This window comes from Neltuma alba, unplaced genomic scaffold (assembly GCF_004799145.2).
Source record: "Neltuma alba isolate B1F8T4 unplaced genomic scaffold, ASM479914v2 tig00012535_pilon, whole genome shotgun sequence".
In the NCBI taxonomy this organism is placed as follows: domain Eukaryota; kingdom Viridiplantae; phylum Streptophyta; class Magnoliopsida; order Fabales; family Fabaceae; genus Neltuma; species Neltuma alba.
The window spans coordinates 655,520-679,673 of record NW_021637000.1 but is presented as its reverse complement, the minus strand read 5'-3'; the positions used below and the strand labels follow the sequence as shown (position 1 = coordinate 679,673).

Sequence of the window (24,154 nt, the reverse complement as noted above, 5' to 3'; positions counted from 1 at the left end):
CTTATATCTTATAAATATATATACACATGTTAATTATGTATTAATTATATTATCTTATATATTATTAATTATGTTAGTAAAAAAATTTCATTAACAATTTTATTTCTTCAAATCAAATATATCATAAAATCTATCCCTTATATAATTATCATATTAACTTATACCCTTTTTGGTAATTTTTACATGAAAAAAAGTGCTTCTGGTAATAACTATCCAAACACTCTCACTTCTCAGAATCATTTTTTCTCAGAATCTATTCTCCATAGAATCTATTCTCCATAGAATCTATTCTCCACAGAATCTATTCTCCAGAATCACTTTTCTAAACCACGGTTTGGTTTCATCCAAACACATCCTAACTCTCCTCCGTTTCATTATTGCCCTTCCCCTTTAAACCCAACGATTAGCCCACTGCCCACTAATGATGGGACACCACGATCTGCACCACCTTGCTTTTCCTTCTCATTTTGTTGGCAATACCACTTCAGACACGACAAGCTCCCCTCGCAATAAATGAATACATCTAGAAGGAAAAGACGGCTAAGCCGTTGGAAACAGCACTTGGCCTTAAACCAGCGATTAAAAAAATGTTAAAAGCCAAACAATTAATTATATAATTATTAATAAATTATTCATTTTTTATTAATTATTATCAATGCTTTCAGATCTGCACGGATCGAACCGTCGTAAGAATGAGTTTTGACCGAGTAGAGACTGACGACGTTGTAAAACTGAAACCAGGGAATTCATTTAATCATAAAACTCTATTAATATTTTATAAAATATAAATAAAGTCTTATAATTAAACTGAACGTAATACTAAAATAATCCAATAATAAAAAAAAAGCATGCAATTTTCTGGGAAAAAAAAGGGGAAAGCCTCGTAATAACCATGTTTTAATACAAGAATACCCATACTCTTGTTAACATAACCATGACACGGTGGCGTTTGGTTGAGGGTTTAAAACATTGGTTATTTATTACTTTTTTTTTATTGAGTTATTATTTATTACTCTTTCGGTTCTTAATATAAGATCCATTTAACTAATTTGATTAGATTAAAAAAGTTAGATAAGTTAGTTAATTATAACAAAATTGATACATTTTTCCTAAAATACCATAATCATCTTTCTTAATACCTCTCTCTCTTTTACTTAATTATGGTTGAGGAAGTATCTATAGGGATAATTTAGAGAAAATTGATAAATATGATAAATGAGTCTTATATTTAGGATCAAAACCAACTCAAGAATTGAGTTCTATATTAAGGACAAGAGGAATATTACTTTCTTATCGCCTCACTGTGAGACGAGAGAGAAGAAAAGCATTCTTTTTATAGGTAGCCTTGTGAATGATGGAAAGCAATGAGCTGTAGACAATTTTTTTTTTGGGGGGGGGGGATATACACCCGATAGAATATTTTTAAAAATTCTATATTTTTTTCAGAAAAAATCTGCTCAAAGAAGCTTTCAAACCTTTAACCTCAGATTCGCTGCGTTCTCGATCACTCAAAGGGATTAAGGGCGGCGGAGACGACCTTATTAATGAGAACTCGATCGTCGTTAAGTTGAGGCATCGGAGAGTTGGGATCAAACTTGAGAACCTCACTTGATTTCACTTATTCAGGTACACACAAGCTTATATGGTATGGGGAAACAAGGCCATAGAGAGAGAAATGAGAGAGAGTCGAATATTATTTGACTGAGTCCGCATACCCTGCTCAGCGAATTCCTGAGGAGCGCATGTTCATTCCCCAAACGGCGCGTTTGGCGGATGGAGCCGGAAGCCCCCTCTTTCTTTCTTTCTTTTTTTTAAAATAATTTTTATTTGTTTGTTTTATTTAAGTTAAGTTGGATATAGTCTTCTAAAATATTTTTTAGCAACACTTAATATTTTAAATCAATTAATTTTTAATGCATCCTGCGTCTTAAAAATATTTTTACAGTAGGATCCAGTATTTCAAATTAATTAATTAATATTTAGTGTATTCAGCATTTTAAATTTTTTTTCAGTAATAATTACAATCCTAATTAATTAATTTTTAGTGTATTCAGCATCCTGAAATACTTATTTAGTAGCATCTAGTTTTATAAATTAATTATTTTTTAATATATCTAACACTCTGAAATACTTTTACAGTAGGACTTAATATCCTAAGTTAAGTAATTTTTAATGTATCTAGCATTATCAACTATTTCCTCAATAATACCCATTATCCCAAATTAATTATTTTTTACTGTATACAGCAGCTGAAGTATTTTTTCAGTAATACCCAATATTATAAATTAATTAACATCCAACACCTTAAAGTATATTTCTAACAACACTCACTAGTTAAAAAATACTCTAGTATACAATAAGTTAATTAATTTAGGATATCGGGTGTTATTAAAAAATATTTCAAGATGATAAATTTACTTAGAAAATAATTAATTTAAAATACTAAGTGTTACTAAAAAATTATTTCAGGATACTTAATATACTAAAATTTAACTAATTTAAAATATTAAATGTTACTGAAAAAATATTTAAAATGCTAAATACAATTCAACCCAAATAAAAAAAAAATTAATAAAATTTTTAATTTAGAGAGAGAGAAGGGGCGGGGGAGGGGAGGGGAGGGGACGGGCATCTCATCGTCTGGGGGATGAGCATGCCGTGCACAGAGATTCGCTGAGCACGGCACGCGGTTTCCATTTGAATCGACAAAACAGTGAGATACAGAGCCAAATTCAACACTGCCCTCCCCGCTCTTATATTTTATTGTCTTGGGATGCCGAAGCCCCCCCCCCCCCCAAAAGGAAGCATCAATGTCATACTACATTCGCAGAAGATATTATTTAAATAAAGAGGACTTTGATCCGTTCGTTCTTTCATATATATATATATATATATATAAGTATATATCTTACGACCAACAATCATTCTGCTTCGGGTTTGGCGACCTATGCATGGTGAGTATCTAAACACGTAAACAGCTGAAAAGTGAATGCCCCAATACCTGTTCTTCTCAGATTTTGACTCGGCAAATCACACCCCAACACAGTGACAAAATCGCATAACTTTGTCAAGTTCAGTTATTCCATTGAAGATGTCACATTCACCGAGTGATCATATAAAGGGAGTTGACAGACCGCATTAACCTAACGTAACAATATCATGCCAAGATAAAACCGCTTATACAGATACAATGTTTCAGCCGTGAAGTACACATAGAGATGCTAAATAACAACCACAGCAACCACATCATGAACATATTTATTACCGATTTGTATCGTCTCCCTCAAACAGAAGGGCAACATATTCTACAATCTGGGGAGTGACGGACCAAAGTTCAGGGGATAGGGTAGACCACTACTTTTCCTGTGGCTCTATTAGTTTCTAGGTAGGCAAATGCTTCCTTTGTCTGGGAAAATGGAAACGGACTCTTAGGATCCAGTATGGACTTCACCTTCCCATTCTCAACGTGAGGTCTTAACTTTTCTAACTTAGACCCATCTGAAGTCAGTATAAACATGATTGCCGGTGGATTTGCAGGAGGTACTATTGCTACCACTTTGCCTCCTTCCTTAATAGCCTTCAATGCGCGTTCAGGCTCTCCTGTTCGTGATATTAAGAAAAATGCCTAATTCCTCCCCTATAAAGAATTTTACTATGTATATAAATAGGCTCAAAATCTTACCTACTGTATCATAAACCACATCAAACTTTTCTGGTAGATCCTCATATTTGTCCTTTGTGTAGTCAATACGCAAATCAGCACCCAAGTTCCTCAACAACTCCAATTTTCCAGTGCTAGAAGTCGCTGCTATTTTCGACGCACCATAAACATGCTTGGCGAGCTGTATCACAAAAAATATTATGAACATTAGTTCTCAATCAGTAATCATCGTACTTACAACATTACATCGAAGTAACAAATAAATAAAATATTTCAATTATTCAGCACTGCACCATCTTGTTTAACATGTCGGTGTATCAACAAAAATGGTACCTGGATAACAAAGGTTCCAACTCCGCCAGCACCTCCCAGAACAAGGATGGATTTCCCGGCAGAAAAGCCAGCACGCTCGAGCCCTTCATAAGCAGTCTCCATGGCTAAAGGAAAGGCAGCAGCCTCAGGAAAGCTCAGATTTGGAGGTTTGTGGGCCAACACTTTCTCTTCTACAGCGGTATACTCGGCCAGAGATCCAACCACCTTTGGGTGATCCAAAGCTTTCTCATTAATGTCACCATATACTTCATCCCCAACCTTAAATTTCTTCACTTCACTTCCCACCTTTACCACCACACCAGCAACATCATATCCAGGAACACACTGCACACATCCATCACACCCACAGCAACGAAAAAGGGTGAAATCAATTTAGAAAAGTAAATAAACATATCAAGGCATTGTTTTCAGGTTCTTGCCCACCCCCAAATTAAACTTCCCATCTATCTGCTAGGAAATCAACATATCGAGAATAATAAATAAATAGTTAAGATCGAATAGATTCCCCCATTATTTTATTATTTTAGCCTTATATATTCGCTCCCAACAAATGACGATCAAGCTGATTAACAAAATCGCAGAAGTGAGAATCGCCAGTCAGAAAATCGCTTAAGAAGTGAGAGTGTGGTGAAAACACAAATAAGAAAGAGGGGAAAGAAAGGCTTACAGGTAAAGGAGAGTCAGTGTCCTTGAAAACGCCAGCCATTCTCTTGTAATCAGCGGGATTAAGGGAAGCGGCGGCGACTCTGAGGAGAACCTCATCGTCCTTGACGTGGGGTAAAGGAAAATTAGGGTCAAGGCGGAGAACATCAGATGATTTACCATATTCAGAATAGACCCAGGCTTTCATGTGAGACGGTATGGTAGGAGTAGAAGCACCAGCCATACGGATAATGTCTGAGAAGAATGGCGCTGAGGAGAGAAATGGCAGAGAAGCAACCAGACCCTCTCTACAGGACGACAGTGGATTATGGCCGCAAAGATGGGGAGCGATGCAGATTCCAGACTGAATTTAAGTCCATTAAGTATACTAATTATTTATAATAAATAATTATTTTTTTAAAAATATGATTACTAATTAAGATTACTGACTAAAACTATTATTATTACAATAATTATTTTAAAAAATATATAAAAAATAAAATAAATTAGAGTCTTATATTTATAAACAAAATAAAAATCAAGCAAGTAGTTTTATATTCAGCAGGAGGTAGTATGTAATCATTTGTTTTGACATCGTTTTTCGATATTTACTCACCGGAGGTCAAAGAATATCTTATTCTAGGAAGAAAAATAGAAATAACATTTTTAAATTTAATAATTAATTCAACTAAAAATGCCTTGCAGGATGTGCAGAAATATTCATTCAATTTACAAAACATACACATGTTAGCCGAGTCAGTTAATGGGTAAATAATAAACTTGCAATGAAAAGTTGAAAACAATGCGGCCATTGATTTTATTTTAATATAAGATTGACAGTTGACCGGATTCGGTGTTAGTTGTTTTCTTTTTAATAATATTATTACAATAATTGCTTCACGTGTATTACTAAAAATGCCTTGCGCAGAAATATTCAATTTACAAAACATGCATATGTTACATGAGTTAACTGTTACTGGATAGATGATAAACTAGCAACGAAAAGTTGAAGTCACTTTGGCAACTGATTTTGTTTTAATACAATATACTCCTCCGGTCCTAATTATAAGACCCAATTGACTTATTTGAGGAGATTAAGGAAGTAAGTTAAGTTGGTTATTTATAATAAATAAGTGTTGTTATTCCTAAAATATCCTTGCTAATTAAGTATATTAGCTAAAACTATTATTATTAGAAGGATTATCTTGGAAAAAAATGCATAAATATAAAAGAGAAAATGGATTTGGTCTTATAATTAGGACCAAATGAAAAGTCAAATTGGGTCTTATAATAAGGACCGGAGGAGTATTAACTCAAGCGACCTTGTCTTTGGTTTTTATTTTTTTAATAAAGGTACCTTTTCTATTTTATATTCTGACATCACATGCACTATATAAAGATTGATAGTTGATTGGATTCGATGTTAGTCGTTTTCCCAATACAGTAATTGCTTCGCATGGGAATCACATCCTGGTATTAAAAAAAAAAAAAAAAACTCCCAATAATTCATGGTGTTTATGTGTTGTTAGCAGTATACCTTCTTACACCAATGCATTTATGTGCTCCCCTTCGGTTTCCTTATCATAATTAAATTCATCTTTCCACGCAAATCTAATTTTTTTTAATGTATTTATTGCTATTAATTGTTTTTTAACAAAAATTGTAGGACATCACGACTCTTGAGTATTATTTATGATAATAAGATGGGAGTTTATCAAAATCTATAATCGTTTGCGCTTTTAAACCCTATAGAAGGAATAAAATCGAAACTGGACAAAACCTCAAAAGTCTTTTTTTTTTTGTTTTCGCTTTTTGGAATTATATCACAAACAAAGCTTTTTTTTTTTTCCCCCTGACCATCAATGGAAGTTGATGGATGGTGCTCATTGGTATTAATTGTATCTTTTAAAATTACATTTTAAAATCTCATTAATTACTAGTTCTATGATAAAATTCATTATATTAAATATGGACAAACTTAGAGGTCTTTTTTATTTGCAAACACAGTTAATTAGTGACTTGATATTTTTTTTAATTAGGTTTGATGAGACAGTCATGCATGGCATGCCATGTGAATCATGACAAGAATGGGAAAGGAGACAGGACATTAACAGACACAATGACGGGTGGAGTGGAATTGAAGGCCAAGATAACTGTCCTCCTTTTCATTATTTACCCATTCCCTTTAAACCCAACAATGAACCCACTAACGATGGGATGCCACGATAAGCTGCACAATTGCTTTTTCTTCTCATATTGCTGCCAATATCACACTTCGGATGCGACCAGCTCCGCTCACAATAAATGAACACATCCACAAAGAAAAGATGGCTAAGCCAATGGGAACGGCACTCAGCCTTCCCTGAAGATTTAATTTGGTGTAAATATAAAATTCTAATTTATTTTGTTTATTATATTTTTTTATTTTTTAAAAAAGTCTTAATAATAATCAAACATATTAAAAAGTTTTTATTCTAATACGTATGATTAATAAGGATATTTTAAAAAAGATAATACTCGTTTATTATAAATAACTAATTCTATTAATATTCGTAAATTAGTTATCTAATCCTTCTATTGAGAATTTTTTTTTAATCTCCTCAAATTAGTTAATTAGTTCTTATATTTAGGACCGGAGATAGTATATTCATAGCATTTTGAAAATATAATTTATTATAAATTTAGACAATTAAATGAAGGGTTGGTCAGCCACAGTTGTCAATTACACCAGCGATGATTGCTTTTTAAGCCTCCGTCATTTTCGGGGATGTAAAGTCGCCCCCCATGCCTTTCGGGTGGAGCATCTTCTGCGGTTCTGCTTTCCGAGGATATGTACAATTCAGATTCCAGTGGGCCGTCCATTTCATCCAAATCAAAAATGAGATTGAGAGCCCATGGGCAATGGATCAGGCCCCATCCCATTTGCTTGCAAGATCCTGCTTGCTGCCAATAATTTTTCTTTTAAGAATCGTAAGAAAATGTTAAAAGTGGATTTAATAACCCCACATTAAATGAACATAGTATCTTTATTCGTTTTTTTGCCCATGAATATGGTAATCCCTCTGTTTCTTATTATAAGAGACGAATAATCGAATTACGTTAATAAAAAAAAACAGTTAAAATTAATTAAGAACAATTAATATGTAAAAAGTATAATTTTTTTTTCAAAAATACCCTCATTAAACATGAGAGAGAACAATGGTAATCTATTAAAAGAAAGAGAAGTGGAAGGAGAAAGAATGTGAGTTGGAGACAATAATATGGGTAAAATAAGAAATCACATAAAAAAGTAGAAACAACTTTTAAATGTCTCTTATATATAGTAACATGCCATAAGCACCAATGTCTCTTATAATAAGGAACGGAGGGAGTAGTATTTTATCATAGGCAATTATAAACAATATAAATCATCTTAATTATATTTTCTTCTCTTGCTTTGCATTTCATGTTCACCAGGTAGTAAGTTGGCCCCAAAAAAAAAAAAGCCGGGTGTAAATGTGTAATAATTGCATGTGCCCTTTACGCGGCACCAACACAATTGCTCACGAGCAGTCATTTTGCAGGCACAATTCCTCATAAATTTTTCCTTCCAAGTAATCATAAATTTACGAATAAAGATAAATCAAAATTACACATCATTCACAAAAATAGGCATAAAATAAAGACCTGACACGAGAATATCCCCACCCCCAACCAAAAAAACAAAAAAGTGTGAAATAAACGGGTATCTGTGGGACAAAACAGACATTAAAAACAACAGGTTATAAACATCCTATTCTATAGAACAGACATGAACATATTGAAGTATATATCCATCTCTCTTTCTGTACAACGCTTGAAATAGCAATACACCTCTTCAGAAACTCGAGCGCATTCAACCATCGGAAAAGGCGAAACTTCATCAATCATAACACAGAAGCGCGTGTCAAGGGCAATCATTTGAAAATATAAACTACCTGAACTTGCAAAGGACGTAACCAGAGACAAGAGAGGTTAAAGCAAAAGCCACAAATGCAACAAAGGATAAGCCTGCTGATGCATTAGCCATCTCTGGGAACACGTCTTCGCCCCAGTTGGATTCCCAGTCATAAGCTCTTGTAGCAGCCGTTGATGATGCAGACATTAGAAGATAAGTCAAGATCTGCAGTGCAAAAAAGTGAAAAACCACTTCAGCAGCTTGTCCAGCTATGTAAGCAAGAGCAACACATGCAGCAAAATATAGCTTTTCAGGCTGCAAATTATAGCAAGAACGTTTAGAATGACGAAAAGTCTAAAACTTTCTATTACTGTAATGCATTAGTTTCATGCACCTGGAGGCTAAAAAATTATTCATTTCAATTTGTTATTAAGGTTACTTTTATTCCTATAAGGAATAACAGGGCATAATCTAGTCGTCGTTGCTCATGGATATGAATAGAATTGGAGTTGGGAGCAACAATTTACTATTCCTTGATCTATTATATAACAAACAAAAGAAATTATCAATACCAATATCAACGTAAAAAATAAATAATCTAATAACTTCCACTATCTATAAGTAGCAAATAGTATAAAGCTGTGAATGATATGACTTATTCCTCATGTTCAAGGAAACGCATGAAACCTTAATTGTTACTAAAAGTTTCTGAAGTAAAGAACTTATATCTGAAAGGCCATAATGCTGAACTAAAATATATTATTTCACTTTAGAACCAGCAGTATAAGAAAAGAAAAGGCAATACAAACAACTTTAAGAAAGCCAAAAGGCAACATATAAACCGGGGGAAGGCAGTAGTAGAAAGGCGTCCAAAAGCTGCCCAGAAGCCATGTAATTTATAATCACAGTCGCAGTCTATAATACTCTAATGCTTAAACTTTTCCCTCTAGTCCACGTAGTATCTTTTTTCAGGTCCATGAATCAATGCCACCAATCAATACTACAAATTATGCATTGCTGATACAGAAAGGCAAGAGGTTTTACTTTTTGCGAAAAAACAGAGCTCAGAAAGAGAGGACTGTCTTACCTGATCCATGGAAAAATTGAAGAAACCCCTTAGACGATGCTGCGATAAGTATTTTCCGGTGATGAAGTAGTTAACCAGACCAATTACTTGCAACCCAGAATAAACAAATCCTATTACATTAACGGAAAAATTATACCTGCAATCATATAATGATTTAAAAAAATCAGAGCTAGAAATTTTTAATGAAAATAATCCATGAATATAGAGTATAGACCATGCTGGCAGCTTGGTACTTGAAATAAACATAAAGCTTGAATTGGGTGACAGGAGCGGAAACGATTTGTTCATATGATCAGCAAAATTAAACTCATCCCGAGATTTGATTAGCAACGTACCTGAGTTCCTTGTACACGTAGAAGGAGTCCAGAGCCCAACCCTTATCCCTATCAGCAGCCAAGACCGAGAAGGAGGCCAAGCAGAGAACAGAAGCAACGATCCTAAGCCCCAACAAAGCCTTGTTCAGCTTGCTCTCTTTCTTTGACCTCAATAAACTGTATACGTCTGGCCTTAATCGCCGATTATCGCTCCCGGAGCCGGCGGCGCCTGTGCCTTCTTCGACATCATTGACGCCCACGACACCCTTTTGGGCTCCCGGATCTACCTTGGTCACCACCTTCGGCTCCACCTGAAACCGATTGGCCACCACAACCGGCGATGCAGGCTTTTCCTGTGGCCTCGGGGAAAAGCGATGGTCTTCGACTGGAGGGGCTCCATCAGCGATGGAGCAGAGATCAGAGGAAATCGATGAGTCCGGCGAGGAGTGGGGCGGCGAGTTTTGTGGCGGAGGAGAGAAGCGTTTGTCAGGGTGGGAGTGGGGGAGCAGTGGCCCTCGGAAATCGGTGATTCTGAAGAAGATTGGACCGGGGGCGACGGGGATTTGCGGCTTCGAAGAGAAGAAGACTGGTGTGTGAGAAATGGTGGCGCATCGGAGAGTGTAGGGTCTTTCTTCTTCTGCACCGAGTCGTCTGCATCTTTGGCTACCAAATCCTTTTGGCCTGCTTCTGCTGCTTTTACTTTCGGTTCCACACTCTTCATGCCTTCCTCTGAGCCTTCACTCATGGCCTCGTGCGGTTAAGAAATCGAACCCTGGAAATTTGACGACCAACCCGGTCTTCGCTTTTCAGTTCACTTCGGTTCTGGTCTTCTGGTGAGAACTGGAGGTCATGATTTTTGTATAAAAAGAAAAATTAATCTTTTGATTATCTAATTTTTGACTTCTTTATGACTCAATTCCTATGTTTAGATTCATGGCAACGCACTAACTCAATTGATCAGCTTGGTCCTGATAGTTTGACCATTTTATAATTTATTTCTGATATGTTTTTTTAAAAATAAAATTATATATTTAATAAAAATAAGAATTAAATTATAAAATGACTGAGGCCATAAAACTGAGCTATAATAAGGTAAAGTTCAAGTATTTAATTACAATTACAAATGAATCAAAACTATAAATTTTATCTTATACGAGTCAAAATGTAAGTAATAAATTATAAATAAGTTAAAATTATGATGAAAATTTTTGGGGAAATCACAAATAAAGACCCTTGAATTAGCAAAATCACTCTATGGTCACCTGAATATGCTAAATTACTATGAGGGACCCGGTCTCAAATTGTAATTATGAAATCATGGCCAAATTACCAAAATACCCCTCTTTAATTTTTTTTTTTTAAAAGAAAGCCACTGCCTCACCGGAATCCGGCCACCGGCGCCGGCGGCCGCTTCCGGCGGTCTTCCTTTATTTTTTTTTTGAAACTGTTTTTTTTTTAAATTGGGGGGAAGTGAGGTTGGGGGGATTTGATCCCCCAACCTAATGCTTCCCAAAATAAGGAATGACCATTGAGCCAACAAATTTTTGTTAACATTATAATGCAAAAAAAATATAAATTAACTCATTTACTCTTGTTCCAGGTGATAACAACAATACATTTGGAAATAACAAGTTCTGATTGTAAAATAACACGTTTGGAATAAAAATTTAACAATATGTTTTTTTATAACAATAAATTTTATTGCAGGCAATAACAACAATACATTTAAAAATAACAAGTTCTGATTATAAAATAACAAGTTTGGGATTAAAATTTAATAACACGTTTTTTTTATAACAATATACTTTGTTTCAAGTGATAACAACAATACATTTAAAAATAACAAGTTCTGATTATAAGATAATAAGTCTAGGATTAAAATTTAACAACACGTTTTTTTATAACAATTAATTATTTTATACTTTTAAAAAATAAATTATTTATAACTTATAAAAAATATTTTTAATATATTTATTTCTCTAAAAAAATACTTTTTAATCTGTATATCTATACAACTCATTATAAATCAAACTACTTCTTATAAATTATAAAGTATTTATAATAAGGCATTTTTGATTTATTAATCATAGTATAAATTTTATATTATTTCATTCTTTAAATATTAAAAATAGTTTTTATATTTAAAGAATAAAATAGTATTTTTAATTATAAATTAGAGATAAATTTCATTTATAAATTTAAGCAGTCAAAAAGTATTTTTAATCCACAATAAATTGTACTATTTATAATTTATAAGAAGTAGTTTGATTTATAATAATTTGTATAGATATATAGATTAAAAATTTTTTAAAAAAAATTAAAAAAGTGTGTTGCCATTTTCCCTAAATTTTATTTATAAATTTGAACAATAAAAAAGTATTTTTAATCTATAAAAAATTATACTTCAAGTTCTGATTATAAATTGGAGATAAAAATTATTTTTTTAGCAAATTAAATAGATTACAAGTACTTTTTATAAGTTATAAATAATTTATTTTCCAAAAGTATAAAATAATTAATTGTTATAAAAAAAGGTGCTGTTGAATTTTAATTCCAGACTTGTTATTTTATAATCAGAACTTGTTATTTCCAAATGTATTGTTGTTATCACTTGAAACAAAGTGTGTTGTTATAAAAAAACATGTTGTTAAATTTTAATCCCAGACTTATTATCTTATAATCAGAACTTGTTATTTTTAAATGTATTGTTGTTATCACTTGAAATAAAGTGTGTTGTTATAAAAAAAAACGTGTTATTAAATTTTAATCCCAAACTTGTTATTTTATAATCAGAACTTGTTATTTTTAAATGTATTGTTGTTATTGCCTGCAACAAAATTTATTGTTATAAAAAAAACATATTGTTAAATTTTTATTCCAAACGTGTTATTTTACAATCAGAACTTGTTATTTCCAAATGTATTGTTGTTATCACCTGGAACAAGAGTAAATGAGTTAACTTATATTTTTTTTTACATTATAATGTTAACAAAAATTTGTTGGCTCAATGGTCATTCCTTATTTTGGGAAGCATTAGGTTGGGGGATCAAATCCCCCCAACCTCACTTCCCCCCAATTAAAAAAAAAAAACAGTTTAAAAAAAAAACAAAGGAAGACCGCCGGAAGTGGCCGCTGGCGCCGGACTCCGGCGTCCTGCCGCCGACAGTGGCCGGAAGCGGCCGTCGGAGCTCCGGCGCCGGTGGCTGGATTCCGGTGAGGTAATGGCTTTCTTTTTAAAAAAAAAAATTAAAGAGGGGTATTTTGGTAATTTAGCCATGATTTCATAATTACAATTTGAGACCAGGTCCCTCATAGTAATTTAGCATATTCAGGTGACCATAGAGTGATTTTGCTAATTCAAGGGTCTTTATTTGTGATTTCCCCAAAATTTTTTCTTGGGTGTGTGACCCAAATATATAAAATTAATTGGGAAATGGCACTTTATATTTTATATTGCGTAAATACAATATCTTCAATTCGTAATAGTGAGTTATCACTAGCGCTGGCCAAAAACATACGGTGAGTTATCACTTGTCAATCCGTGTCAAGGAAGCATAATATAGATCGTGAATTTGTTAGGAAAAAAGATTGAGTTAAAATAAAAAATACTCCTCCGATCCTTAATATAAAGCCCATTTACCTAATTTGATTAAATTAAGGAAGTTAGGTAAGTTAGTTAATTATAAAAAAAGTGACACATTTTTCCTAAAACACCATAATCATTTTTGTTAATACTCCCTCTCCCTCTTTTACTTGATTATGGTTGAGGGAGTATTCATAGGGGTAATTTAGAAAAAATTGATAAATATGAGAAAGGGGTCTTATATTTAGGACCAAAACCAACTTAAGAATTGGGTCCTATATTAAGGACCGGAGGAGTACATACTATCATTGTGAGTTAAAATAAAAATGCATATTATCTCTGATTCTTAATATAAGAGTTAGTTGACTAAATGCATTGACTATAACTACCATTATTATAAAGATTATCTTGAAAAAAAATAGATAAGTATAAGAGATAAAATATATTATGATCTTATATTTATGACAAAAATAAAAATCAAACGAATTTTTATATTAAAAATAGAAAGTAGTATTTTGTTTGTTTAGCCGAAATATAATGTGTACTTTGCTACGAGTATGTTTTTATTGTTTGTAAATTCTAAAGAACGTGACATATTTTTCAAGATATTGTTATGATTAATAAAAAAATATATCTGAATATGTGATATAATGTATAAAAATTGATGCAATACAATTAAAACGTCGAGGGAGGAGCAAGAAATATATTATGAAGAGAAAATGGAGGAAAACTGCGGAGGGAGGCAAAATACTCAACTCTCTAACACAACCATGCCAATAAAAAAACAAGGAGTGTTTAGATAAAAACAAATTATAATTTTAAAAATATTTTTATAATATATAAAATAAATATACAGAGAAATTTATTTTGATTCTGTAGAGAAGCACTTTTTGTTGCTGCAAACGCTCCTATGGACTCCCCTGAGTTTTTTCTTTTGGGCCGGTGACTTCCCTGCGCTGACATACTCAGTTCAGGTTTTATGTTGAAGACGTTTAACAAGTGACCTTGTATGCCTTTTACCCAAAAACAAAGAACACCTTGGGTGCCCGTACTTTGCAGAGACTAATGTACTAATACCTTTTGTGTATAAAAATTTATTAATCCCCGTACACCCAAAAAAAAAAATTTATTAACCCCTCTTTATCAATAAAAAATTTAATACTCCTCCGGTTTTTAAATATAAAATTTATTTAGCTAATTTGATTAGATTAAAAATTTAAGTAAGTTAGTTAATTATAAAAATATAATATATTTTTTCTAAACACTATAATCATCTTTCTTAATATCCTTCATCCCTCACTTATTTGATTATAATTGAGGGAGTATCTATAGGGATAATTTAGAAAAATTTGATAAATATGAAAAATAGGTTTTATATTTAGGACCAAAATTAACTTAAGAATTAGGTCCTATATTAAAAACTGGAGAGTAAGAGATTTTTTCCAGTTTTTAGGAAAATTTATTTTTAATTTAACCCGGATTAGAAGGAGTAAGAGCCCGTGAGGAAAAAATCCAAAAGCTATATAAAAAAAAAAACGTAACCAATTTTAACACCCTAACCAAAGGTTTTAGCCAATTTAGTGCTTGTTGGAACTGTTTATGATAAATATGTATAAGCATGCTCGAGTTAATTAAGATAAAATTTTATTCACAGATTTTCGTGTTTTTTACGATTAAGAAGATGTTTTTGAAGGATCTTATCATTGTCCCTGACAAACACTGGATTGTAGTACAAATGAGCACGTGTCTAATTGGGATAAACATGAATTATACCAAATTCTCCTCTCCGCAACCCAAAGTCACAGGAGGTTAATTACTATCCCCATTTTAAATAAAATTTTATTTAATTTTATTTTAATCTTAAATATAAGATCCCAATCTAATTTTTCTTTCATATTTATATATTTTTTCTAAGGTAATTTTTTTAATAATAGTAGTTTTAACCAGTACACTTGATTAGTAAGAATATTTTTAAAAAATAATACTTATTTATTACAAATAACTAACTTAACTTATTTTTTAATCCCTTCAAATTAGTCAATTAATTCTTATAATTAGAAGCAAGGGTAGTAATTATCAATAGGGTTGTTCACGAGATGGATCGAGATCGGGACAGGCCTATCACAATTCCGTCCCCTTGAACAGTAACGGGATAACAAAATTGTCTCTTGTCCTGTCCCGTCCTGGTATTGTCCTGGTCCTAGTCGGGATGGGACCGGAACATCCTGATATTTTTTATTATTTTTCTGAGTTGTTGGGCATAATAAAATCTGATTTTTTTTCTAATTGTATTTTTTTGGACTTAACCCCTGTAAAAACGTCTTTCTGTTTTATTTTTAAATTTCTTTAGACACCCTTAAACAAAAACCCAAAATATTATAAATAATAGTCATTAAAAACTCTAAATAAAAGTTTGGAACACAATAAAAACTTGTTGAAAATTCTAGTCATCAATAGTCTCAAATCATCAACAAATATAAAAGTTATAAATGAATAGGTCTATAGTTTCATATAATAGTTTTAAATCTTAAAAAAATATGAAAAAAATTATATTATATCAATATGATAAAAAAATAAAAGGAACAGGGACGGGATCATCCTGTCCTGTATCCTGTCTTGTCCTGTCCCAGTTTTTTTTTTTGTCTTTGTCCTGGTTTATCTCATTTTAAAAAATTTCAGGACGGATCTGTCTTATCGCAATAAAACCGAAACCGGAACAGGCCGATTAGAACGGATCAGTATTGAACACTCCGGATTATCATGAATCAAACAAAGCGTGCTACAGATTAGTCACCAGGTGCCACCTTCATCTTTTTCAAATGCCATCTGGGGAAGCAGAGTGTAGATGAGACAACCGGGCCAGTAATATGCGGGGGAATGGAATTTTGGTGACCCTTGAAATCCGACGCAGTGTGTGCCATGTGGCACGAGTGGGCCCATCCCATCACCTAATCAAGTAAAGGAGGCTGGCCTTTTTTTTGACTGAAAGGAGGCTAACTGGATTTAGGGGCGTTTGGTTTGACTCAAAACACTTTTAAAAGGCAATCTTATAAAAGCAATATAATTTTTATCGCATAGTTATTTTATATATTATAAAATTATTTTTAAAATTGTAATTTATTTTTATCCAAACACTTTATTAATTTGATTTTAAATTTAAATTTCCCTTCCTGCAAAAATAATTCGAAGGCCATATATGTATTTTGAAATGTTGTTTGGCATTTTGATAAATAAAATATTAAAAAGTAACGTCTACATAAATTTTTTTAAGAGATTAATTAATTTCTGGATTTGCATGGTCCTTGGCTAATCAAATACCGATTACTTTGAAAACGGATCAAATTTATTTGCACACTCACAATTTAGTGGCCAGCGACAAAGATTTAAAAATAAAGAAAAGGGGAGGCGAGCCGAGGGAGATGCGAAAGCCAACTAGGACTACTTCACCTTTCAATAATATAATACTCTTTCGGTTTTCAACATAAAATTTATTTAATTAATCTGATTACATTACAAAAGTTACATAAATTAGTTAGTTATAAGATATATGATATGTTTTTGTTAAAACATGTAGGAAAAACTAATTTGCAGGTTCTTGTAATTTGCATCAATTTTGAATCACCTCCCTATAGTTTATTTCTTTTGAATCAAACCCTTATACTTTAATTTGTTAAGTCCATCCATCTCTGAGGGTCTAAACTGTTATAAATTTTACTGAATTGGAAGCTGACTGAGCTAACACATACATAGACAAATAAACATGACATGGCAGCTAGGTGGTGTTGAGAGTCTATAGCCACCTCATCTTCATCTCATCCTTTGACTTCCTAAGCACATTTGTTGGTAGGAGGAAGGAAAATCCCTCTCAATCCCCACACCTGCTAGTGAATAGTTTCAAATGAGAGTGGAGAGTTAACATCTGGTTTCTTCAAGCTATTCAAGTTTCTAGGCAAAATTGGCCATGATAAGTATGGGGTTGGCCTTCCATCTCCCCCCCCCCCAAAAAAAAATTTCATCAGGTTCTTCAAATTTCCTCATATTGAAGTGGAAGGGTTGTTGGGAGTAGGAAAAAAACTACAACTGGATATCATAATGTAGGAGGATGAAAGTGGGCAATATACATATACTGTTCAAAATAAAACTTTTATTTATTGAATCGAAATGAATTGTGACTTTAAAATGGAGAAAATACTTGAAAGGTCTAAGTCGCTGATCAGAATCTTACCTGGCAATAAAAACTCAACATATGGGTTTTTATTGTATAAGATTTTTTTTCCCTAATGAAGTTGAAATACGAGAAGAAGTATGAAATATAGAAGGTACCGACGATGATGGCAGGGAAGGCATGTCCATGAATCAAACATTGGGTATTGGTGATCTAGTGGATGTAGTGATCAACAGAAATTTATCTTTCCTTGGTTGAGAGTGATTATTCTTCTTGCTATTAGCGGCTGTGCTCATGAACCTAGGATGAGATGAAAACGAGGTCACATGATGACCGGTGAAGACTCTGAACATTGGGAATTAATCCACCTGGCAGCCAAATCACATTATTATGTTTACGTGTCAGCTCGATCAACCTCCAGCTCATTAAAATTAACAATGTTATAATAGTTTAGACTTTGAGGGATAGATGGACTTATCAGATTAAAGTATAAGGACCAGATTCAAAAGAAATAAACTATAAGGACCTAATTTGAAATTGATATAAATTATAAGGACCTGCAAATTAGTTTTTCTAAACACTGTAATTATATTTTTTAATAGCCTCTTTCTCTTATTTAATTATGATTAAAAAATACTATTAAAAATAATTTTAAAAAAATAAATACCAGAAGCACGTGGGCCACTTTTTTTGCACATTTGCCAGGGCCTACCAGGCACCTAGTCACCGTCCCTCGCTGCGGTCCATCAACCACTACACGACAAAGGCGTCCCTCCCAAGTCCCAATTCCACTCGCTGCAGATTGACCCTCTCAATTCTTATTACTACCTCCTGTCCTAATTATAAGACCCAATTAACTAATTTAAAGAGATTAAAAAAATAAGTTAAGTTAGTTATTTGTAATAAATAAGTGTTGTCATTCCTAAAATATCCTTACTAATTAAGTGTATTGGCTAAAACTATCATTATTAGAAGGACTATCTTGGAAAAAAATGTATAAATATGAGAGACAAAATGGATTGGCGTTTTATAATTAGGACTAAACAAAAAATCAAACGAGGTCTTATATTAAAAACAGGAGGTAGTATTAAAAAATAAATAATACTCCTCCGGTCCTTATTATAAGACCCAATTTGACTTTTTATTTGATCCTAATTATAAGACCCAATCCATTTTCTCTCTTATATTTATGCATTTTTTTCCAAGATAATCCTTCTAATATGATAGTTTTAGCCAATATACTTAATTAGCAAGGATATTTTAGGAATAACAATACTTATTTATTATAAATAACCAATTTAACTTACTTCCTTAATCTCTTCAAATAAGTCAATGAGTCTTATAATTAAGATCGGAGGAGTATATATCATCGTAATTATTTATCGCTAAAGGACCCTGCTATGCTGGCCCATGAATTGTGTTTCTCATATCGATATTCCATCCCTGTGCACTTGATTTACGAATATGGTTCAGTAGACGCTCCTCCATGATACGGGCAAATGACATTTGAGAGCTTCTTAAATTTTTTTAATTATAGTCATATTTTTGGAATTTGAACTTTAACAAATGTGAGAAGGAAAAGGGCAAAAAAGTCCTTTTATTCCCTAACTTATGTTTTTCTACTAACTATATTTTAAAAAAACTTTAACATGCAAACTTTAACATGCACTTTTGATTTTTTTTTTCTGGGAGTTATTCTTATATAAAATGGGCATTGAAAAAATCAACATAGTTTTATGTTTTGATTAAAATTATCACCTTACACTGTTTAAATATTAAACATATTTAAATGGATGTGGCTGATTGCACACCGCTTTAATTAGTTTAATATCAAAATAAGTATAATTGATTTGTTATAATTTTTTTAATTATATTACGAGGACTTGAGTTTTTATTATCATCAAAATTAGTTAAAATAAGTGAATAATAACAACTCAATTGTAAATTTATTTTCTGGTAAAACATTGTAAATTTATTTATTGTATGCACACCCAGAGAGCAAGCGTTGTACGCGCTCGTGGGTACATGGTGACCCCCAACATGACTCGTGCATGTATCTGACGATCACTGAGACGAAGCTAATCCGGATTCTTATCACATCACAACTCACGATTAGTCAATGACAGGCCGCCAGCGCAATTAGACGATTTAGCCCCTTGCTGCTGCGACAAGGAGTATAAATGAGCGGGTTCACCTGATTTCCTTTCACTCCCAAACCCTTCTCTTCTATTATTTCCGCATTTCCACTCCCAAATTGAGATGGCGATGAAACGTGCTGTTTCCTCTGCGGTTCGATCGCTTGCTTCTTCCTCTTCGATCTTTTCGACTTCACTCTCCTCACCCGCTCTCGCCAGGCACCTTCATGTAATTCCATTCTTCATAGCGCTCTATATGATTGTTCAACTTTTTAGTTGCCGCTTTCAGTTTAATTCGGTCGATTGAGCCTTTCGTTTTCATTTTTTGTTTGTTTTCTGTCGAAAATCCTCACGAATTTGTAATTTCTATGGGTGGGTTTCATAGTTATACTTGCATGGGTTGTTCAAGGGAAGGGTAATCCCGACGATGGATGACGTAATTGTACATGCAGACCGTCTCGTCTTGATGTGGTTTGGGTCATGTGGTTGATCCATTCCCAGGTCATGGCAGGGTTCACCATTCATCCGCAGGGATCGCCTTGGCTCCCGGAGTTGCCCGCCACTCGTGGTCACAAGTACCATGTTTTCGGCGATCCTCCAGTCTTCCTCTGCATATTTTTGCAGTAATTTTTTTCTGTATTTTTTTCTTATGGGCTTGGGGCTGGTATGGGCTTCACGACTGATGATTCGTAACGACTTAGGCCCATTATAACTCATTCTAATGCTTTGAATTTCTATTCATAATTTTCGCCCGAAAACAAAAAAGAGATAATCGGAAGAATCATTTGAGATGGTCTCTGCTTTTGATTTCTTGACTCTTGGGTCAAGCTGATTTGTTTTCTTCCTTTTCTTTTGAGGATAGGCTACTGGTGGAAGCAAGAAAATCGTTGGGGTTTTCTACAAAGCCAATGAGTACGCTTCCCTGAATCCCAATTTCGTGGGTTGTGTTGAAGGAGCCTTGGGTATACGTGGATGGTTGGAATCACAAGGTCATCAGTACATTGTCACAGATGACAAAGAAGGACCTGACTGCGGTTAGTCTTCTCCCAAACTCCGAAAATTCACTCGTTGAAACATTTTCAATTTTTTTTAATAACTAAATGAGGCAGTCGTTTTCCCCACTCTGTGCTTGTGAAAGCATAAGCAGCAGTTAAGTTTGTTCGAGTTGCTGCGATGAATATAAACGTTGAAGCTCTTCATTTGCAAGTGAATAGACTTCTAAACCAGTATCACTTACTGATTATCGATTAGACTCTACCCATTTTACAGAACTCTTTTTCCTACAGATTGTACATTAGTCTTAACAAATATTCATAACTTTTATCAGCATTTTAAGAAAAATGCTCAATTGAAAGTGACATCTAGAACAGTGAGATTCATTTACTTGCTTGTGTGTGTCTTTACTCCTGAAAGTTTCAGGAAAAGCAGTTTCGGCTGAGCTCCTTTTAGTAGAAAAATAATTTCCAATTTATTTCCTATCTGCAGTGTTTGGAAGATCAGCCACTTTATTAGAATCAATTGCATTTCAAGACAAATAACCACTTCTAGGAGCAGAATTAGAAGACTTTTTGTTGAATGAACTTGCATGGAATTTTTCCAATAATGTTTGTTGCATTTATTTATGGTTCTTTTAATTACTTAATGTGTTTTTTGTTGGGTGTTCTTATTTTTACCGAGAACTGCAATTCACCAACTCATGAAGAATTTCCTCTTTCCTTGGTTTATTGTATTTTCTTCTTAATTTTTATGATTGCTTGAACTTATCGATTTATTTTTTTAATTCTTTTTCAGAACTTGAGAAACACATTCCTGATCTCCACGTGCTCATATCCACTCCATTTCATCCAGCATATGTCACTGCAGAAAGAATAAAGAAAGCTAAAAATCTTGAACTGCTATTAACAGCTGGAATCGGTTCCGATCACATTGATCTTAATGCTGCCGCAGCTGCTGGATTGACTGTGGCTGAGGTTACAGGAAGCAATGTAGTGTCAGTTGCAGAGGATGAACTCATGCGAATCCTGATTCTAGTGAGGAATTTCGTACCTGGGTATCATCAGGCTGCTAATGGGGAATGGAATGTTGCTGGCATTGCTCATAGAGCATATGATCTCGAAGGGAAGACTATTGGGACTATTGGTGCCGGCCGAATTGGCAGGCTTTTGCTGCAAAGATTGAAGCCTTTTAACTGTAATCTTCTCTATCATGACCGGCTTAAGATGGATCCTGAATTGGAGAAACAAACTGGGGCTAAGTACGAGGAGGACCTTGATGCTCTGCTGCCCAAATGTGATGTAATTGTTATCAACACACCTCTGACTGATAAGACAAGGTATGGTCTGTACATCTAGCGTGGTTGAGTACCAATTCAGCGGATACCGTTGAGCACTTAAAGAATCGTTTATATGTTATTTGTTTTGTATAGTGATTCATCAGGACAGACTAAACAAGGGAGTTGAGACTAGTCCAAAATAAGAGGCAATTCTGTTCTGATGTATATGCTTCAAGCATGAAGAATGGTTTCGATCATCTTTATTTCTAACCAAAACTTGGCTTCTGACTTAGGGGATTGTTTGATAAAAATAGAATTGCTAAGTGCAAGAAGGGCGTCTTGATTGTAAACAATGCCCGTGGGGCAATCATGGACACCCAAGCAGTTGCAGATGCTTGCTCTAGTGGGCACATTGCAGGTAATTTTGAAACCACCAACCAAATATTGGTGCCTTTTTAGCAAAAAATGAAATCGTTGCTGCCAATGTACGGTCTAAATTTTATGTTACGTGCTTGTGGTGGATTTTTTTGTCTAGAATTTCATGAATGTTTTAGAAACATCCATTGAAATAACCCTACATCATCATGGCTTCAAAAAGTTGTGATTTAATTCCCATAAAACATCTTGCGCTTTATGCCATTTTTTGGGACATCCTGTGTCTTGGGTATCAAGTGACAAAAGAGATACGGGCTTGTGTTTTAAACTGATTACTGTCGTTAGACTGACAAGTGGCGTGAGACTGATGCCATCTCCCCAACTAGCTAACTGCTTTCCTTAACTGTTTTGAACGACGTTGACCACTGCAGGTTACAGTGGTGATGTTTGGTTCCCGCAACCGGCTCCAAAGGATCACCCATGGCGTCACATGCCAAACCATGCCATGACTCCGCATATATCCGGAACCACAATAGATGCACAGGTACTCCCAGTTCTGATTCATATGCTTGCTTTCTTGTGTGCTTCAGATCTTGCGTCTTTTGCTGATGAAGTAATGATAATGAATCTTGTCTAGTTACGATATGCTGCTGGGGTCAAAGACATGCTCGATAGGTACTTCAAGGGTGAAGAATTCCCAGCACAAAACTACATTGTCAAGGAGGGTCAATTGGCTAGCCAATACCGCTGAGCTAAAACTTGTGCGGGTGTGAAAGTCTTCCGTTGTTGATTTGATTTGATGATCACTTAACAGTTGGGAAGGCACTCAAATAATTAATCATGTCTAAGAGTTTGAATTGTGGAATTTGATTCAGAAATAAAGCTGTGGTGAGTGGAGTTTATGTCTTGGTATCTTTCACGTGTGATTCGAATATGAAGGTTCTGCTCGTGAAGATTTACATGAATTTTTAAACAAAGCCACCGAAGGTCCTGTTAGTTGTCTTTGTTTATCACCACCCCCGCCCCACCAAAATGGTAGTTAAGTGATTGACAGGAGACGAAAATTAGCGGGGGAAAAGTTACATTTAATCGTTTAAACTTTTTAATATTAAGTTTAATGACTATGCAAAGATCTGTCCTTTTGTTGTAGAATGAATTAATTGACGCATGTTTAATAAAGTTGCGATGGATAGCAAGGCGCACGGCTGGCAGCCTGGCACAATCTCCTCATAATAATAATGTTAACATGAATCGGGCCTTACAAATCTTAGGGACATTGTTTGATATTCATATTTTTATAAATTATTTTTTTGCATCATATTAATAAAAAAATTGAAGTTTCAATTGTAATTTATTTAATTCGTACAAATTTTTTACATTAACAGATAACTTTTAATTATCTATCAGAGATAATCTTATAACTAAATAACCATAATACTTTTCTTTAAGAATATATTAAGATATTTATCTAATAAAATTATCAAAATATTCTTTTTTATTTTATTTCTAACATCATTCTTTTAGGAAAATTGATAATGATAAAACGTAAGGAGTGAAGAATATGGCTATAAGTTATTCCTTTGTCCTGGAATGGTTACTCATTTCATGGCATTTCAAAAATCACGAAAATCTTTCATAAAACTATTAAAATAAACATTTTAAAAAAAAAAA

General features: G+C 33.6%; 3 protein-coding genes across 3 annotated transcripts; 1 reads left to right on the top strand and 2 right to left on the bottom strand.

Annotated features, from left to right (window-relative positions):
• Nucleotides 1–3,110: 3,110 nt before the first annotated feature.
• Nucleotides 3,111–4,980, bottom strand: LOC114728416 (2-methylene-furan-3-one reductase). The gene is made up of 4 exons (XM_028915327.1): nucleotides 4,662–4,980; nucleotides 3,995–4,318; nucleotides 3,683–3,842; nucleotides 3,111–3,600 (listed from the first exon to the last, which is right to left on the bottom strand). Exons 1-4 carry the CDS (start codon nucleotides 4,878–4,880, stop codon nucleotides 3,335–3,337), a joined length of 969 nt encoding a protein of 322 aa, XP_028771160.1. The 5' UTR covers nucleotides 4,881–4,980; the 3' UTR covers nucleotides 3,111–3,334.
• A 3,387-nt stretch (nucleotides 4,981–8,367) lies between these two features.
• On the bottom strand, nucleotides 8,368–10,690 carry LOC114728431 (CASP-like protein 4A1; the record flags this gene model as incomplete). Its single annotated transcript, XM_028915342.1, has 3 exons — nucleotides 8,368–8,777; nucleotides 9,640–9,775; nucleotides 9,975–10,690. Coding segments are annotated over 3 exons (1,041 nt in total), but the record flags the coding sequence as incomplete, so codon positions are not given.
• A 9,217-nt stretch (nucleotides 10,691–19,907) lies between these two features.
• LOC114728414 (formate dehydrogenase, mitochondrial) lies at nucleotides 19,908–23,464 on the top strand. Its single transcript, XM_028915326.1, has 6 exons — nucleotides 19,908–20,065; nucleotides 20,699–20,870; nucleotides 21,628–22,168; nucleotides 22,402–22,526; nucleotides 22,915–23,027; nucleotides 23,121–23,464. Exons 1-6 carry the CDS (start codon nucleotides 19,961–19,963, stop codon nucleotides 23,232–23,234), a joined length of 1,170 nt encoding a protein of 389 aa, XP_028771159.1. The 5' UTR covers nucleotides 19,908–19,960; the 3' UTR covers nucleotides 23,235–23,464.
• The last annotated feature ends 690 nt before the right edge of the window (nucleotides 23,465–24,154 follow it).

Bases quoted from the DNA above. Each gene is read 5' to 3' on its own strand.
- LOC114728416 (XM_028915327.1), bottom strand. From the start codon at position 4,880: ATGGCTGGTGCTTCTACTCCTACCATACCGTCTCACATGAAAGCCTGG. The intron at 4,319-4,661 runs GTAAGCCTTTCT...GGATGTGTGCAG, and splicing joins ACACTGACTCTCCTTTACCT to TGTGTTCCTGGATATGATGT. The intron at 3,843-3,994 runs GTACCATTTTTG...TTTGTGATACAG, and splicing joins TTGGAACCTTTGTTATCCAG to CTCGCCAAGCATGTTTATGG.
- LOC114728414 (XM_028915326.1), top strand. From the start codon at position 19,961: ATGGCGATGAAACGTGCTGTTTCCTCTGCGGTTCGATCGCTTGCTTCT. The intron at 20,066-20,698 runs GTAATTCCATTC...TTTTGAGGATAG, and splicing joins CTCTCGCCAGGCACCTTCAT to GCTACTGGTGGAAGCAAGAA. The intron at 20,871-21,627 runs GTTAGTCTTCTC...ATTCTTTTTCAG, and splicing joins CAAAGAAGGACCTGACTGCG to AACTTGAGAAACACATTCCT.